The 14,088-nt window shown below is 35.0% G+C and overlaps 1 protein-coding gene and 1 pseudogene across 1 annotated transcript; one reads left to right on the top strand and one right to left on the bottom strand.

Moving 5' to 3' along the window:
* Window positions 1–1,561: 1,561 nt before the first annotated feature.
* Window positions 1,562–7,713, bottom strand: LOC148171841 (aldo-keto reductase family 1 member B1-like; annotated as a pseudogene).
* A 3,429-nt stretch (window positions 7,714–11,142) lies between these two features.
* Window positions 11,143–13,320, top strand: LOC148171842 (aldo-keto reductase family 1 member B1-like). The gene is made up of 3 exons (XM_088041725.1): window positions 11,143–11,196; window positions 12,432–12,445; window positions 12,586–13,320. The coding sequence occupies exons 1-3, from the start codon at window positions 11,145–11,147 to the stop codon at window positions 13,231–13,233; spliced, it is 714 nt and encodes a 237-aa protein (XP_087897851.1). The 5' UTR covers window positions 11,143–11,144; the 3' UTR covers window positions 13,234–13,320.
* Window positions 13,321–14,088: the final 768 nt, after the last annotated feature.

The following is a 14,088-nucleotide window of genomic DNA, read 5'->3' on the forward strand; positions in this document are numbered from 1 at the left end:
ATTTTCAAATGTTGCCGTTCTAAAAAACGACATAATTTTCATATTGATGATAAAGTAGTGTCCACGTTAACCTGACAAGCAATCATTTATTTAGAATGTTATTACAGGAGCTGATGAATCCGTCTAACCTGTTTCTGAATTATTTACCACAACACAAGACTGTTTACTTCTAAGCTTGTTGACATTCATTATACGAGGTATTTTGCTGAAATTCGCCCGATAAAAATACTTCAAACTATGATATCTGCATTACGTGCGCTGTCAATATTTATGCTCAAAGTAAACGCAAATACGAAGGCTTTCATCAAACGAAACATATTGGAAAATTTTAAAGATTACATTGCACTGCATTGGCTTTGACAAGCGCGCTTTGCCGCGGGAAGAATTGCAGTGAGCCCTTTTTGAAGCTGTTAAGTACGGCCCTGACTTACTGTGGTGTAAATATCTATAGAATATCCGGAGCGATATTTTCAAAATAGACAATAAGTGGCTTCAATGTGATCGTGTTGAGTTATAAAATAGAAATTTTTGTTCAAGTCAAGTCTAGACGAATCATGGGATTTACCTCTGTCACATTTGTCCCACTTTAAAAATAATTCCAATCTGTTTACAACCATGAAAATTGAAGATCCAGTGAAAAATGCCGCGATATAAGTTGAGCTCCTCGCTAAAAGTTGTATCTCTGAATAAATGTGTCATAACTCGTCTCCATCAGCGGTTGCAACGGATTGTTATTTACTTCCCTTGAGACAACACTCCAATCGAGAGCCTCAGCCGCAGCGAGCGGCAATTTTCCTTCGTTTCCCTCGTTTCTTGGCGAAAAACACGAAATGGGACGCGAGATTCGGCGAAAATGTCAACTCCTTCTAACTAACAGCAAACAGAATGTGTGCACTGTAAATTTGTGGTGATGGTGGCAGGCATTTCACCCTTTTCAGAGATAAACTCCGGTCATTGTCTTTATCTGTTTTAATTAATATACCTCTGTTGTTTATTGGGGTTAGTCAGAAATTATCTAAGAGCGAGTAAAAAACGCGCAATTTTTAAAATCGGGGGGTGGCAATTAACAACGGCGCTTCTTATTATTTTCTCTTGTTTGATTCACGCCTACACGGGATTGCAGGAGATGGAAATGAATTATTATCCTTGGCGGCGAGGTAGATTCTAAGTTGTAATTGTCAAGCACTTTTGAAATGTTCCGCTCCAAGAATCAGCCTAATTGCAGTGTAAGTGGTTTTAATTAAGATAATTGTTTCGCCGTGTAGTGCTTTGGTAAAAAATCCTGCGTTTCTTTGCTTTTATGTAAAAATTGGGTTGAATAGATACAAAACTTTTTTGTAATAAGCAACTCCGAGACTCGCACAATAAACTAACGAACTATTTTATGAAGTTCCGCTGCTGCTTCAGAACTTTGAAATTGTAGTTTTCGTTTCTTTTTGCACTAGCGGTAAAATAAACGACGCTTAAATTCTCAAACGCAAATATTTCCTACTCTTTAATAAACACATTTCCTTCCACAACAATCTACCCCCGAATATCGAAACAATGTTTTCCCTTGACATTAAAATTCCACCTCGGGTTTGAAGGGATAAAGAGGGTGCTCTCTGGCCCTGAAAATGGAAACCAATTAGCGAGTTTAAATTGGTTGAATGAATCCCGAGCTTACTCAGCCTGTGGACAAATTCTCCCATTACAATCAAAAGTATCAATATATTTCATATCGTCAGAATTCAACTGAAAGTCGAAAATATCCATATTTTCCTTCAATCTCAACTTATTAGAAGAACTCTTCGGAACAACGCTGTTGCCAAGCTGAATGTTATATCGCAACAGAATTTGAGCTGGAGATTTTCCGTATTTATTTCCAATTTCCTTGATTTTAGGGTCGTTAATGACATCGGGATCGCCCGGTTTTTGCCATGGCCTCGAAGGAGACCCTAAAGCCTCATTTCCACGGTCCGTTCTAGAGAGAACAGAATTTGATTTACGATGGAATTTGAGTTATTGCACCATATTTTGCGGTCAGAAAATTTGCAAATCCTATTGCACCCTTGGTTTACAATCCTCTGTTCCGATTCGGGCGGACAAGCTGGTTGAAACGCCGAACCACCACACGGACTGCTACATTTTATCGTAACCAAACAGTTTTAATTACTCCAAGTCTTTTAATTTGAACACTAATTTTTTATCATAATGTTTAAGGTTAACTTATATAAATGTGGATTCATTTTAATAAAGATGGCGATAAATGCAGATGAATATATTTATTTCCTGCATTGTAATTTACAGAATCATTGTATGGAAAAAGGTGGATAAATACAGGTAGGTTTCTTATCTATGTAAGTGAATTAACCCTTTTGAAGTAATTGACAGGCCTCTATATTCTTATGGATTTAGTTGGGTTTATTACCTGGAGAGTTAAGTTTTTTATTTGATCCTGTAAATTAAATCTGCTAAATAGATTTTAGTAGAATTTACTTACACAACATATCTACGAAATAAGAAACTTGAAGGATCAATGAAATTAAATAAATTCTGTACTGGTTCAACTCAACGAATCATCTTGTCTGTTCGACATCGGTTCGACGGACATTTCAATACAAAACCAAGACAGAACGGACAGAACCAACTTGTTCGTCCAACGTGTTATAATTTTTAGGAGAATTAAATAGCCACTGATCAAATACGTTATGTTTGATATTTGAGAATGACCTTAGATCTTATCATTTGAACTTTTTTTTGGCCATTTCAAAAGTTATAATCTGAAAACTGCAGCTACTATTTGATGTTAAATAACTTTCATTTTTACCAATCAATTGTCAGCAATCATGAAGTGCAATTAAAAAAAATTAATTAGGTTCTCTGCGTTTCGTCTCGGTTCTCTGTCGAACTGTCCGGTGCGTTCTGTCTTGGTTCTGTGTTGAAATGTCCGCCGAACCGATGTCGAACAGACAAGATGGTTCGTTCGTTCAGTTGAACTAGTACAGAATGTTCTTAAATTTGTTTCATTTTATTTATACTTCAAGTTACTTATTACGTGGATATGTCAGCTATGGTAATTTTGACTAATATTCAGAAAATTTAATTCATAGAACAAAATTAAAAATTTAAATCTTCAGGTAATATCTCTGACCAAAATCCAAAAGATTCAATTCATAGAACGCAGACCAAGCATACAAAAATCCCTGTTTTTCGAACGTACAAAATAATTTCATATGTTAGGTTCATTCTATGCGGCCAATTTTATTACTGTGCGTTCTGTGTTTTGTTCTGTGTTGAAATGCCGCCGAACCGATGTCGAACAGACAAGATAGTTCGTTCAATTAAAGCAGTAAACTTTATATTGTAGGTAAATTCTTATATAAACCGTGGTAAGTCAGAAAGTCAGAAAACAAAATTAAAAATTCAAATCTTCAGGTAATAAGTCGGACCAAATCCACAAAAATACTACCTGTCGGTTTCTTCAAAAGGGTAAATCCTCTCACAGAGATAAGAAACCTACATACCTGTATCCATTCACGCCTGTTTTCATACAATAATTTTGTATATTTCATTGCAATATTTAGCTTGATGTTAAAATAACTTCTCCACCAGTAAAATAATGTCAGGAATAATCAATTGAAATACAGTAACATTTTTTTATTCCTATTTAACGAGATTAATTATACAAAAATTCTGAAATGCATTGTTTATTGGAAGTTTTCTCCAAAGGAGCGGCTAATTTCAATTATTCTGTGCGTTCTGTGTTGAACTGTCCGGTGCGTTCTGTCTTGGTTCTGCGTTGAAATGTCCGTCGAACAGACAAGATGGTTCGTGCATTTAAACCAGTACAGAATGTTTATAAATTTATTTTATTTTATTTATATTTCAAGTTACTTAGTTCGTGGATATGTCTGGTATGTTAACTTTCACTAATATTCAGAAAATTTAATTCATAGAACAAAATTAAAAATTCAAATCCTCAGGTAATAACTGACCAAATCCACAAAAATACAGACCTGTCGGTTATTTCAAAAGGGTAAATCCACTCACAGAGATAAGAAACGTACCTACCTGCATTCATTCGCGCCTGTTTTCATACAATGATTCTGTACATTTCAATGCAGGAAATAAGTATGTTCATCTACATTTATCAGCATATTTATTAAAATTAATCCACATTTATGTGTTATTTACCTTATTAACATTATGAAAAAAAATTAGTGTTCAAATTAAAAGAATTGGAGTAATTAAAACTGTTTGGTTATCACCAAATGTAGCAGTCCGTGTGTTGGTTCGGCGTTTCAACCAGCTTGTCCGCCCGAATCGGAACAGAGGATTGTAAACCAAGGGTGCAATAGGATTTGCAAATTTTCTGACCGCAAAATATGGTGCAATAACTCAAATTCCATCGTAAATCAAATTCTGTTCTCTCTAGAACGGACCGTGGAAATGAGGCTTAACGGACTATACGCTGTTAAGCCTCATTTCCACGGTCCGTTCTAGAGAGAACAGAATTTGATTTACGATGGAATTTGAGTTATTGCATCATATTTTGCGGTCAGAAAATTTGCAAATCCTATTGCACCCTTGGTTTACAATCCTCTGTTCCGATTTGGGCGGACAAGCTGGTTGAAACGCCGAACCAACACACGGACTGCTACATTTGGTGATAACCAAACAGTTTTAATTACTTCAATTCTTTTAATTTGAACACTAACTTTTTTCATAATGTTAATAAGGTAAATAACACATATAAATGTGGATTAATTTTAATAAATATGCTGATAAATGTAGATGAACATACTTATTTCCTGCATTGAAATGTACAGAATCATTGTATGAAAACAGGCGCGAATGAATGCAGGTAGGTACGTTGCTTATTTCTGTGAGTGGATTTACCCTTTTGAAATAACCGACAGGTCTGTATTTTTGTGGATTTGGTCAGTTATTACCTGAGGATTTGAATTTTTAATTTTGTTCTATGAATTAAATTTTCTGAATATTAGTGAAAGTTAACATACCAGACATATCCACGAACTAAGTAACTTGAAATATAAATAAAATAAAATAAATTAATAAACATTCTGTACTGGTTCAAATGCACGAACCATCTTGTCTGTTCGACGGACATTTCAACGCAGAACCAAGACAGAACGCACCGGACAGTTCAACACAAAACGCACAGAATAATTGAAATTAGCCGCTCCTTTGGAGAAAACTTTCAATAAACAATGCATTTCAGAATTTTTGTATAATTAATCTCGTTAAATAGAAATAAAAAAATGTTACTGTATTTCAATTGATTATTCCTGACATTATTTTACTGGTGGAGAAGTTATTTTAACATCAAGCTAAATATTGCAATGAAATATACAAAATTATTGTATGAAAACAGGCGTGAATGGATACAGGTATGTAGGTTTCTTATCTCTGTGAGTGGATTTACCCTTTTGAAGAAACCGACAGGTAGTATTTTTGTGGATTCGGTCAGACTTATTACCTGAAGATTTGAAATTTTTAATTTCGTTCTATAAATTGAATCTTTCTGACTTACGACGGTTTATATGAGAATTTACCTACAATATAAAGTTCACTGCTTTAATTGAACGAACTATCTTGTCTGTTCGACATCGGTTCGGCGGACATTTCAACACAGAACAAAACACAGAACGCACAGTAATAAAATTGGCCGCATAGAATGAACCTAACTTATGAGATTATTTTGTACGTTCGAAAAACAGGGATTTTTGTATGATTGGTCTGCGTTCTATGAATTGAATCTTTTGGATTTTGGTCAGAGATATTACCTGAAGATTTAAATTTTTAATTTTGTTCTATGAATTAAATTTTCTGAATATTAGTCAAAATTACCATAGCTGACATATCCACGTAATAAGTAACTTGAAGTATAAATAAAATGAAACAAATTTAAGAACATTCTGTACTAGTTCAACTGAACGAACGAACCATCTTGTCTGTTCGACATCGGTTCGGCGGACATTTCAACACAGAACCAAGACAGAACGCACCGGACAGTTCGACAGAGAACCGAGACGAAACGCAGAGAACCTAATTAATTTTTTTTAATTGCACTTCATGATTGCTGACAATTGATTGGTAAAAATGAAAGTTATTTAACATCAAATAGTAGCTGCAGTTTTCAGATTATTACGTATGAAATGGCCAAAAAAAAGTTCAAATGATAAGATTTAAGGTCATTCTCAAATATCAAACGTAGCGTATTTGATCAGTGGCTATTTAATTCTCCTAAAAATTATAACACGTCGGACGAACAAGTTGGTTCTGTCCGTTCTGTCTTGGTTTTGTATTGAAATATCCGTGATGTCGAACAGACAAGATGATTCGTTGAGTTGAACCAGTACAGAATTTATTTAATTTCATTGATCCTTCAAGTTTCTTATTTCGTAGATATGTTGTGTAAGTAAATTCTACTAAAATCTATTTAGCAGATTTAATTTACAGGATCAAATAAAAAATTTAACTCTCCAGGTAATAAACCTAACTAAATCCATAAGAATACAGAGACCTGTCAATTACTTCAAAAGGGTTAATCCACTTACATAAATAAGAAACCTACCTGTATTTATCCACCTTTTTTCATACAATGATTCTGTAAATTACAATGCAGGAAATGAATATATTCATCTGCATTTATCGCCATCTTTATTAAAATGAATCCACATTTATATAAGTTAACCTTATTAACATTATGATAAAAAATTAGTGTTCAAATTAAAAGAATTGGAGTAATTAAAACTGTTTGGTTACGATCAAATGTAGCAGTCCGTGGTATGGTGATTCGGCGTTTCAACCAGCTTGTCCGCCCGAATCGGAACAGAGGATTGTAAACCAAGGGTGCAATAGGATTTGCAAATTTTCTGACCGCAAAATATGGTGCAATAACTCAAATTTCATCGTAAATCAAATTCTGTTCTCTCTAGAACGGACCGTGGAAATGAGGCTTTACTGTAATACTTTTATCGGAACAGAATTTGCGCAACTTGGCTTGGTTCAAATAGGGGTGACATTCAATCTAAAACCAAACCAGTCGTCCCAAAAGAACTGAAAAATCTCCCTTTACTAAATAAAAGTCTCTCAATCTGAAGACTGTTAAAATTGGAGACTCCGATTGATTTGGTTAGACCCTTTTTATGTACCGCTTCCATGGCTCTCCAAGTGTCCACAAAGTCGACGTCACTGGGAAGAAAGAGACCTGTTTTTGGATCTGTTGGGTGTAGATCCGGTCCTTCCTTCAGATAGAAAGTGGTAAATTTAAATTTATTCAACTGAGGCTTACTTGGAAGGCGTGGGGACAGGTAAAGATCGAGATAATCCAACTGGAGATTCTTGAGAGTTTCCTTCAGAGCGGGTTCCACTAAATCCGGTCTATGAAAAGTATTCCATAGTTTGCTCACAATAAAAAGTTCTTGTCGATTCACGACACCTTCCTTCATCTTAGCTCGCAAAGCATCACCAATTATCTTTTCGTTTCCATAAACATGAGCACAATCAAAATGTCGATAACCGACGTCAACTGCGTCTTTAACAGCTTGGCCTACTTCAGCTTCTTTGCCTGGAGGGCCCTTTCATGAATAAACAGAATTTTAAATTCGCTTCAGTTGCAAAAAAATTAAATACCTGCCAAGTGCCCAAGCCTAAAACCGGCATAGAGAGACCATTATTCAGTTTAATTACAGGTATGTTTGCCATATTTGAACTGGAGATTTACAACACGGTAACTATCATTGTCAGACGTGTTTATTTTGTTATTTATTCCTACAAGTTAAGGGTTTGATCTGGGAGGCAATGATGAAATCTATTGGGAAATTGTGCAATGGTGACGCTGCAATTTACAGGTACTTAGGAGACAATGGAGGTGGAAAAGTTATCTAAAATTATTTACATGGCTTTCAATGTTGGCGAAACACTAATTAATTGTAAACAAGTTTCAATTATAGTCGAGTTTATAACAGAGGTTTTAATAGAACCGTCTGATGGGCTAGAAGTATTGTTTTTTCTATAAACATTTTTAGGGTACGCCGAAAAATGTAAAAGTGGCAAAAACTAGATAACTTTTGAAATTCCAATTTTTAGGTGTCTTTTTAAAATTTAAATCAAAATATGTTAATTTTTGAGCCACATAACGTCAGTGTAGACACAAAAACCACAATTTGAGATATTTATTACAAAATTACGAACAAAATCAAAGTTTTCTCTCTATTATTGCCAATTATTAAATCCCAATTTTTTATTGCAATTTCAATATAAAATTAAAATATTTTGATAAACCCTAGAATTATTATTTATTCTAAACTTTTCCACAACAGAATAAAATAATTTCAATTCCAAATAGTTGTCCAAATCCGTTTTAATCACATAATTGACGCGGCTTGTGTAAACTTAAATTAATGAATTTATTTTTAGCAACAATTGATACAACATTCGGCTCTAAACCACTTCTATCAGCTGCACAGCATAACAAACATCATAGCAAATGTCCCCTTAATTAAGCTAAACAATGGCATAACAATTCCGGCTTTAGGACTGGGAACTTTCCAGGTTTGAACCAATTACCACAAATATCGATTTCGCGTTATTCTAATTGGTTAATTAGGGAGCCCAGGTCGTGAAGATGAAGCAGGCCACGCAGTTAAAGACGCCATCGACGCCGGATATAGACACTTATAGAAAAAAAATCGAGATAGTGAAGACCTTCATCACCAAAAGAAACATTTGGGAAAATTATCAGTATTGATTGGGGATGAGGGCGAGTTTCTCCCCTCGGATCCAAAAACGGGATTGTGTATTCCCAGTGACATTGATTATGTAGACACCTTGAAGGCAATGGAGAAATTGCAGAAGAAAGGACTGACAAAGTCGCGGGGGTGTCGAATTTCTACAGCAAACAAATTGAGAGGGTGGCCACTATTACCCCATCGTACTCTAAGTTAAGAGTGAAAGTTAATTAACATTTTTATGAGGAACTTACCTCCGGTTCGTTATCGATTTCTTGATTGTCACCACGCAGGGATTGGTAAACTCAGCTCGGACAGGAATATTATTTTAACATCTTATTGTCCTCTAGGATCTCTCGGGAGGTCTTCGCAAAAACCGGAAAACTCGATATTGACAGACCCGAAATTTACAGGAATTGGAAACAAATATGAAAAATAATAATTTACTGTTGGGAGTCTTCGAACAATAATTTTTTGATTTTAAATTGGGTCACAGTGAATACTTTCCATCACTTACATGAATTTAGGGGCAAAAATAAAACCGTTGCGTTCTGTATAATTTCCGTACAATTATGCAACTCCCTCGAATGAATAATAAATGATCCTTTCTAACAGTTTTCTCTAGGATAAAAGAGAAACAGTGGCTATAGTAAACCGACAAAGTCTAGTCTACTTAACTTAATCGAAGTTTTAAACTAGAAGTTGTTAAAACAAGTAGCGAGATGGATCCTGAAGTTTCTATCGCACAAACTTACGAACACCGTCACTTTTATTTAACTCACACGTATTTCTTTAGAACTGATGCGTACTTATTTACACAATAATATTGTTCTTGATTTACCTGTCGATGAAGACTATTATTATTCCGCAAGGGCGTGCTGCCCCCGTTCTCTGTATATACGACAAGGGGAAAGATGATACAAAATAAATATTATAAAAGATAGATCAACACAGTCAGGATAGGAGCTATTGTTGGGAATATTACACTTTTCCATCTTGAAAAAACAACTTTTTAGATTATTTGTTTTCGAGTTTCATTTTCCGATTTTGCCTTTAAGCTTAAAACAACTTGCGGAGGAAGTGAGTTTTTCTTGATTAACCGACGGTTTTAATAACGCTATCGAATATAAGCACAGGGAAATTTTGGGTAAACAATCGGGAAAATAATGATTAGTTGTCCAGATTAACATTTTAAAAACACAAGCGTGTTGAAATGAGTTTTGTAGGCACAAATTTGATGCGAAACGAACAGTTTTATGCGTTTTTATGTAAAATTTAAACCTGAGTGAAACTTGTCAAAAATGTTACAAATGCAGTGGCATAATAAATCAATGTTTGACCATTTTCAAACGATGCGAAACTGTAAATTATTGAAATATTTTCCATGAAAAAAATTGATTTGACAAGTTTCGCACTATTTTGATTGGGTCCGTTAAAACCAAACGATTTGTTATAAAAAATTTGTCATGTTTAGTAAATTGAGTTCCCCGAACTCTTTAGTTGAATTTCGGTGGATTTTTTTCCGGGAAAAAACTCCGGAGTTTAGTGGAGCACCGAAAATTCCGGACAAAATATTGACCAAAGCAGATTTACATAAAAAATTTGGATTGGTCGTACTTCCGCAGATACAGAGCACCAAAAAGTTGAAAAAATGGTGGAGGCGCCAATATCGTTGTAGAAGCACCAAATTCCTCAAACTTTTTTGTAATGAATTTATTATATTCCAGGCAGTTGCCAAACAAAGTTTACCCACTTTTCAATTTGCGCGAAAGCTCCTCAAACAATTATTTTCATTGAAACGCAATAATACTGAAACAATAACTCTGCTTAATCCATTACCAGAAAATGTCGTGAAATATGCATGCACATGGTGGGTCGTTCGAGATTCATCAATATTGAATTAGGACGAGTTTCCCATTGAGGTGTAAGTGTTGCATATTTAATAAAAGCTTTTGCAAAATCACGCACAAAATATTCAAGTGTTATCATCGAAATACTATAAACAAATTATGGTTAAACGTTTACGAGCACTCTGTCTAATTAAGGACGTATTTCACCCGAGATAAGAGAACTCTTGAATGGTTTTCAAAGAAAATGGAACATTTGAGTTGTAACGGCAAATTCGTTCTTTTACAATGCGGTAAGTATAAGAGCTGATAGCAGTTTTAGAAGACGTATATTTTTTGCTTGTTACCGTCGGAATGTAATCGTTTTGAGAGAATAAATGAGAGAATACAAGATTTTCTCGGAAGTAGCTAACAGCGACATGAAATGAGGGAAATATTTCGCGTTTAAATGTTTATGCTTATTGAAAGGAGAAATACCAAGCTAAAATTTAATTACGGAAATGCTTGTCTTATCTGACATTTTTTGATACGTCATTTTATCTCTATTATCACTCAGTCAATGATGGAACATATCAAACTAAGCAATGGCGTGGAAATGCCAGTTTTTGGTTTATATTTCATACCAATTGATAGTGTGGCCCCCATTTTAGTGTTAAAGAGTATATACACATTGAGCAGTGTATTGTACTATGCTAGGAAATTTTGGAAAAGTTGGTATTACTTGCAAAGTAATGAAGTTGAGGGGGATGACGCAGTCAAAGTTTTAATTGATGACATTTTCTGGTTTTCAAAAAGTGGATTGTAAGCGGATGAAAATGCTTGCGCCAACGTTAAAAAAAGCTATTTCGGTCTTCATTTGCTCTGTACCAATGTGTAAGTTGACATTTAAGGTTTCACATGAGGGTCGTTATTTTGTTTAAAATTTTAGAGCATAAACTATTGACGAGAGTTCAATGGTTACAAAGGAATATTGTCTGGCCACCATGAACTTCACTGTTCTGTAAGTTTCACCATTCAAGAAAGGTAGACCTAATTTTTAGTGTATTTCAGGCCACATTCAATTTCTTTCTATTTGATAGTTTGGTTATTGCAAAGTTTGTTTGGTGTACACATACGATATCATTAAAAAAAGTGATCACTTTTGTAAAGGAAAACACTTTTGGAACCGTCTAATTGCTACAAATCTTAAAAATGCACCATTAAAGGGACACAACTTTGTTAAACTTCTTTGCAATGGGAAGTTTTGTGCTGACAACCGCACCTCAGAGTGAATCCCATGACAATTGGTCATAATTTGGAAAAAGACGACATTTTATTTCCTACACTAAAACAACATGAAATCTTTGATATGTGAGGTATAGACGTATTCAAATTCAGCAATTCAAAATCCTCGATGGTTGAGGTAGTTAGAATTTACCTAAATACGAATTGAACACTTTATAGTTGACTATGTAAATATTAAAAGCTTTGCTAAATTCTCCATGTGTTTCACTTCTAACCAGTTCTAATAAGTTAACAACTTAAATATTTCAGTCATACGACTGCTGGCCACACAAACTTTATAATTTTATTGTCAACAACTAGAAAAATAATCCACTTCTTTGAAAACTATTCAAAAGCCATTCCAATTTTTTGAAATAACTTCAAATTTCCGTAAATACGGGAGCCAATTGTCAATGTTTACAAATGTTGACGTTTTTGTCAAAGTGCTGTCAGACAAGGTCGTCAACTTTTGGTGTATAAAAATGTCCCTATGAAGTACATTCCTCCACACAATTTTTTGGGATAGTCCCAAATTTCGGGCCAAGTTTGACATTTGGACCTCACTATCAATTGGTATGAAGTATAGACACGTGTCAGGTAAGTGAGTTTTCAACTTTCCTAACTTTGTTACCATTTGCATAATTGACTTGATTTCAATCTAACTATTGGCTCCAGTAATAGTTTGACGTGCTTTATCTTAACCCGTTATCACACTAACGATACTGGGATTTTCACAGGACGTGCACCATGAAAATATTCGCCAAACGATCAAAGACGCAATTGATGCCGGTTACCGCCTTTTCGACTGTACCCACAATGAAAAGGAACTCGGAAAAGCTCTCCAGGAACAAATCCAACGCAAGATGGTCAAACGAGAGGATTTATTTCTCATCAAGAGAACCCACAATGATCTGATCAAATTAGAAAATCTTCAGACGAGTTATGTCGATTTGTGTTTAACTGACTGTTCGGATTCCTGGAAAACTCTGGAAGAGATGTACGAGCAGCGGCTTTCTAGAGCAATTGGAGTCTGGAATTTTACCTCCGAGGATATTGAGGGACTTCTCAAAGAGCCTAGAGTGTGCCCTCATGTCAACATGGTAGAAAATCTCCCGTTGCGAAAGGAAAAATCGTCTTGCGAAGCCCGTGGAATCGAAATCATCATTTCCTCCCCTCTAGCTCTGTTAAATGATCTTAGAATCCAAGAAATTAGCACGCGATACCAAAAATCTCCCTCTCAAATCCTATTAAAATATAACATTCAACTAGGAAACGCTGTAATGGTAAAACCGAACAAAAAAGCCCTTGTGGAATGCATCAACATTTTTAACTTTTATGTAGCCCCGGAAGATATGAGTTATATTAACTCTTTTCAACCAAAATGAAAAGGGTGAGTGGAGGAAATTAGAGAGGAATCATTGATGGAAACTCTGATAAAAGCTGTATAATTGTTAATAAATAAGTTGAATTTTGACATTGTTTGAGCCCCGCAGGTAAATATTTACAACGTCTGTGTGTATGTTTTGCGATTTAATTATTTATTTGGAAAAACGGATTGGAATTGGAGAATTGTGTTGATTGGGTTGGTTTGCTGATTTTGGATAAACGGAAAACGAAGTTCACGAATTTGGTTTTTTTGCAGGTGAGGGCTTTTCAAATTAATTTTTAATTAGTATTTTTAATACTTGGAAGGTTGAAAAGTTTTACATAAATTTATTTAAATGTTCAAATTATTTTTACACTGAAAACCTCTTAAGTACAAAGTAATAAAAACACTGATATGCAAAACTGATATTTGTAATGACCCCCGAAGTTATCGTTACATCAGCAAACAGGGTAATTAGCACCCGTCTGCAAAATCCCGTGTTTCTACTTCCTCGAAGATTGAAACTTGGCGACCAATGTGCGTGTCCTTCCTCGTCAGATTGATTTACTCGACCTGGAGTAGGCAATGGACTAAGTGCCCTTCTGCACGCTCGACAACCGCTCCCTGTTAAGGATACACGCCCCTCCATATCACTTCCGGATAAATCCGGTGTAAAAAGTGCCTAATTAAAAGTACACTGACGCAAAACATAAATCAGCGGTTAACTAACGGCACCGAATCTAAAGCGGATTTGGAAACGAAGATAATGCGGGATCTACCTTTAAACGGGAGTTTATAGAGTTTAGTCACAGCTAGATAAAATTATTTGTCTGGGTGATATTCAAAGGAGCATGTTAGAAACTTCAAATATAAC

This window comes from Gnatocerus cornutus, chromosome 7, assembly GCF_029298725.1.
Source record: "Gnatocerus cornutus isolate USDA-ARS CGAHR chromosome 7, icGnaCorn1.1, whole genome shotgun sequence".
Lineage (NCBI taxonomy): Eukaryota > Metazoa > Arthropoda > Insecta > Coleoptera > Tenebrionidae > Gnatocerus > Gnatocerus cornutus.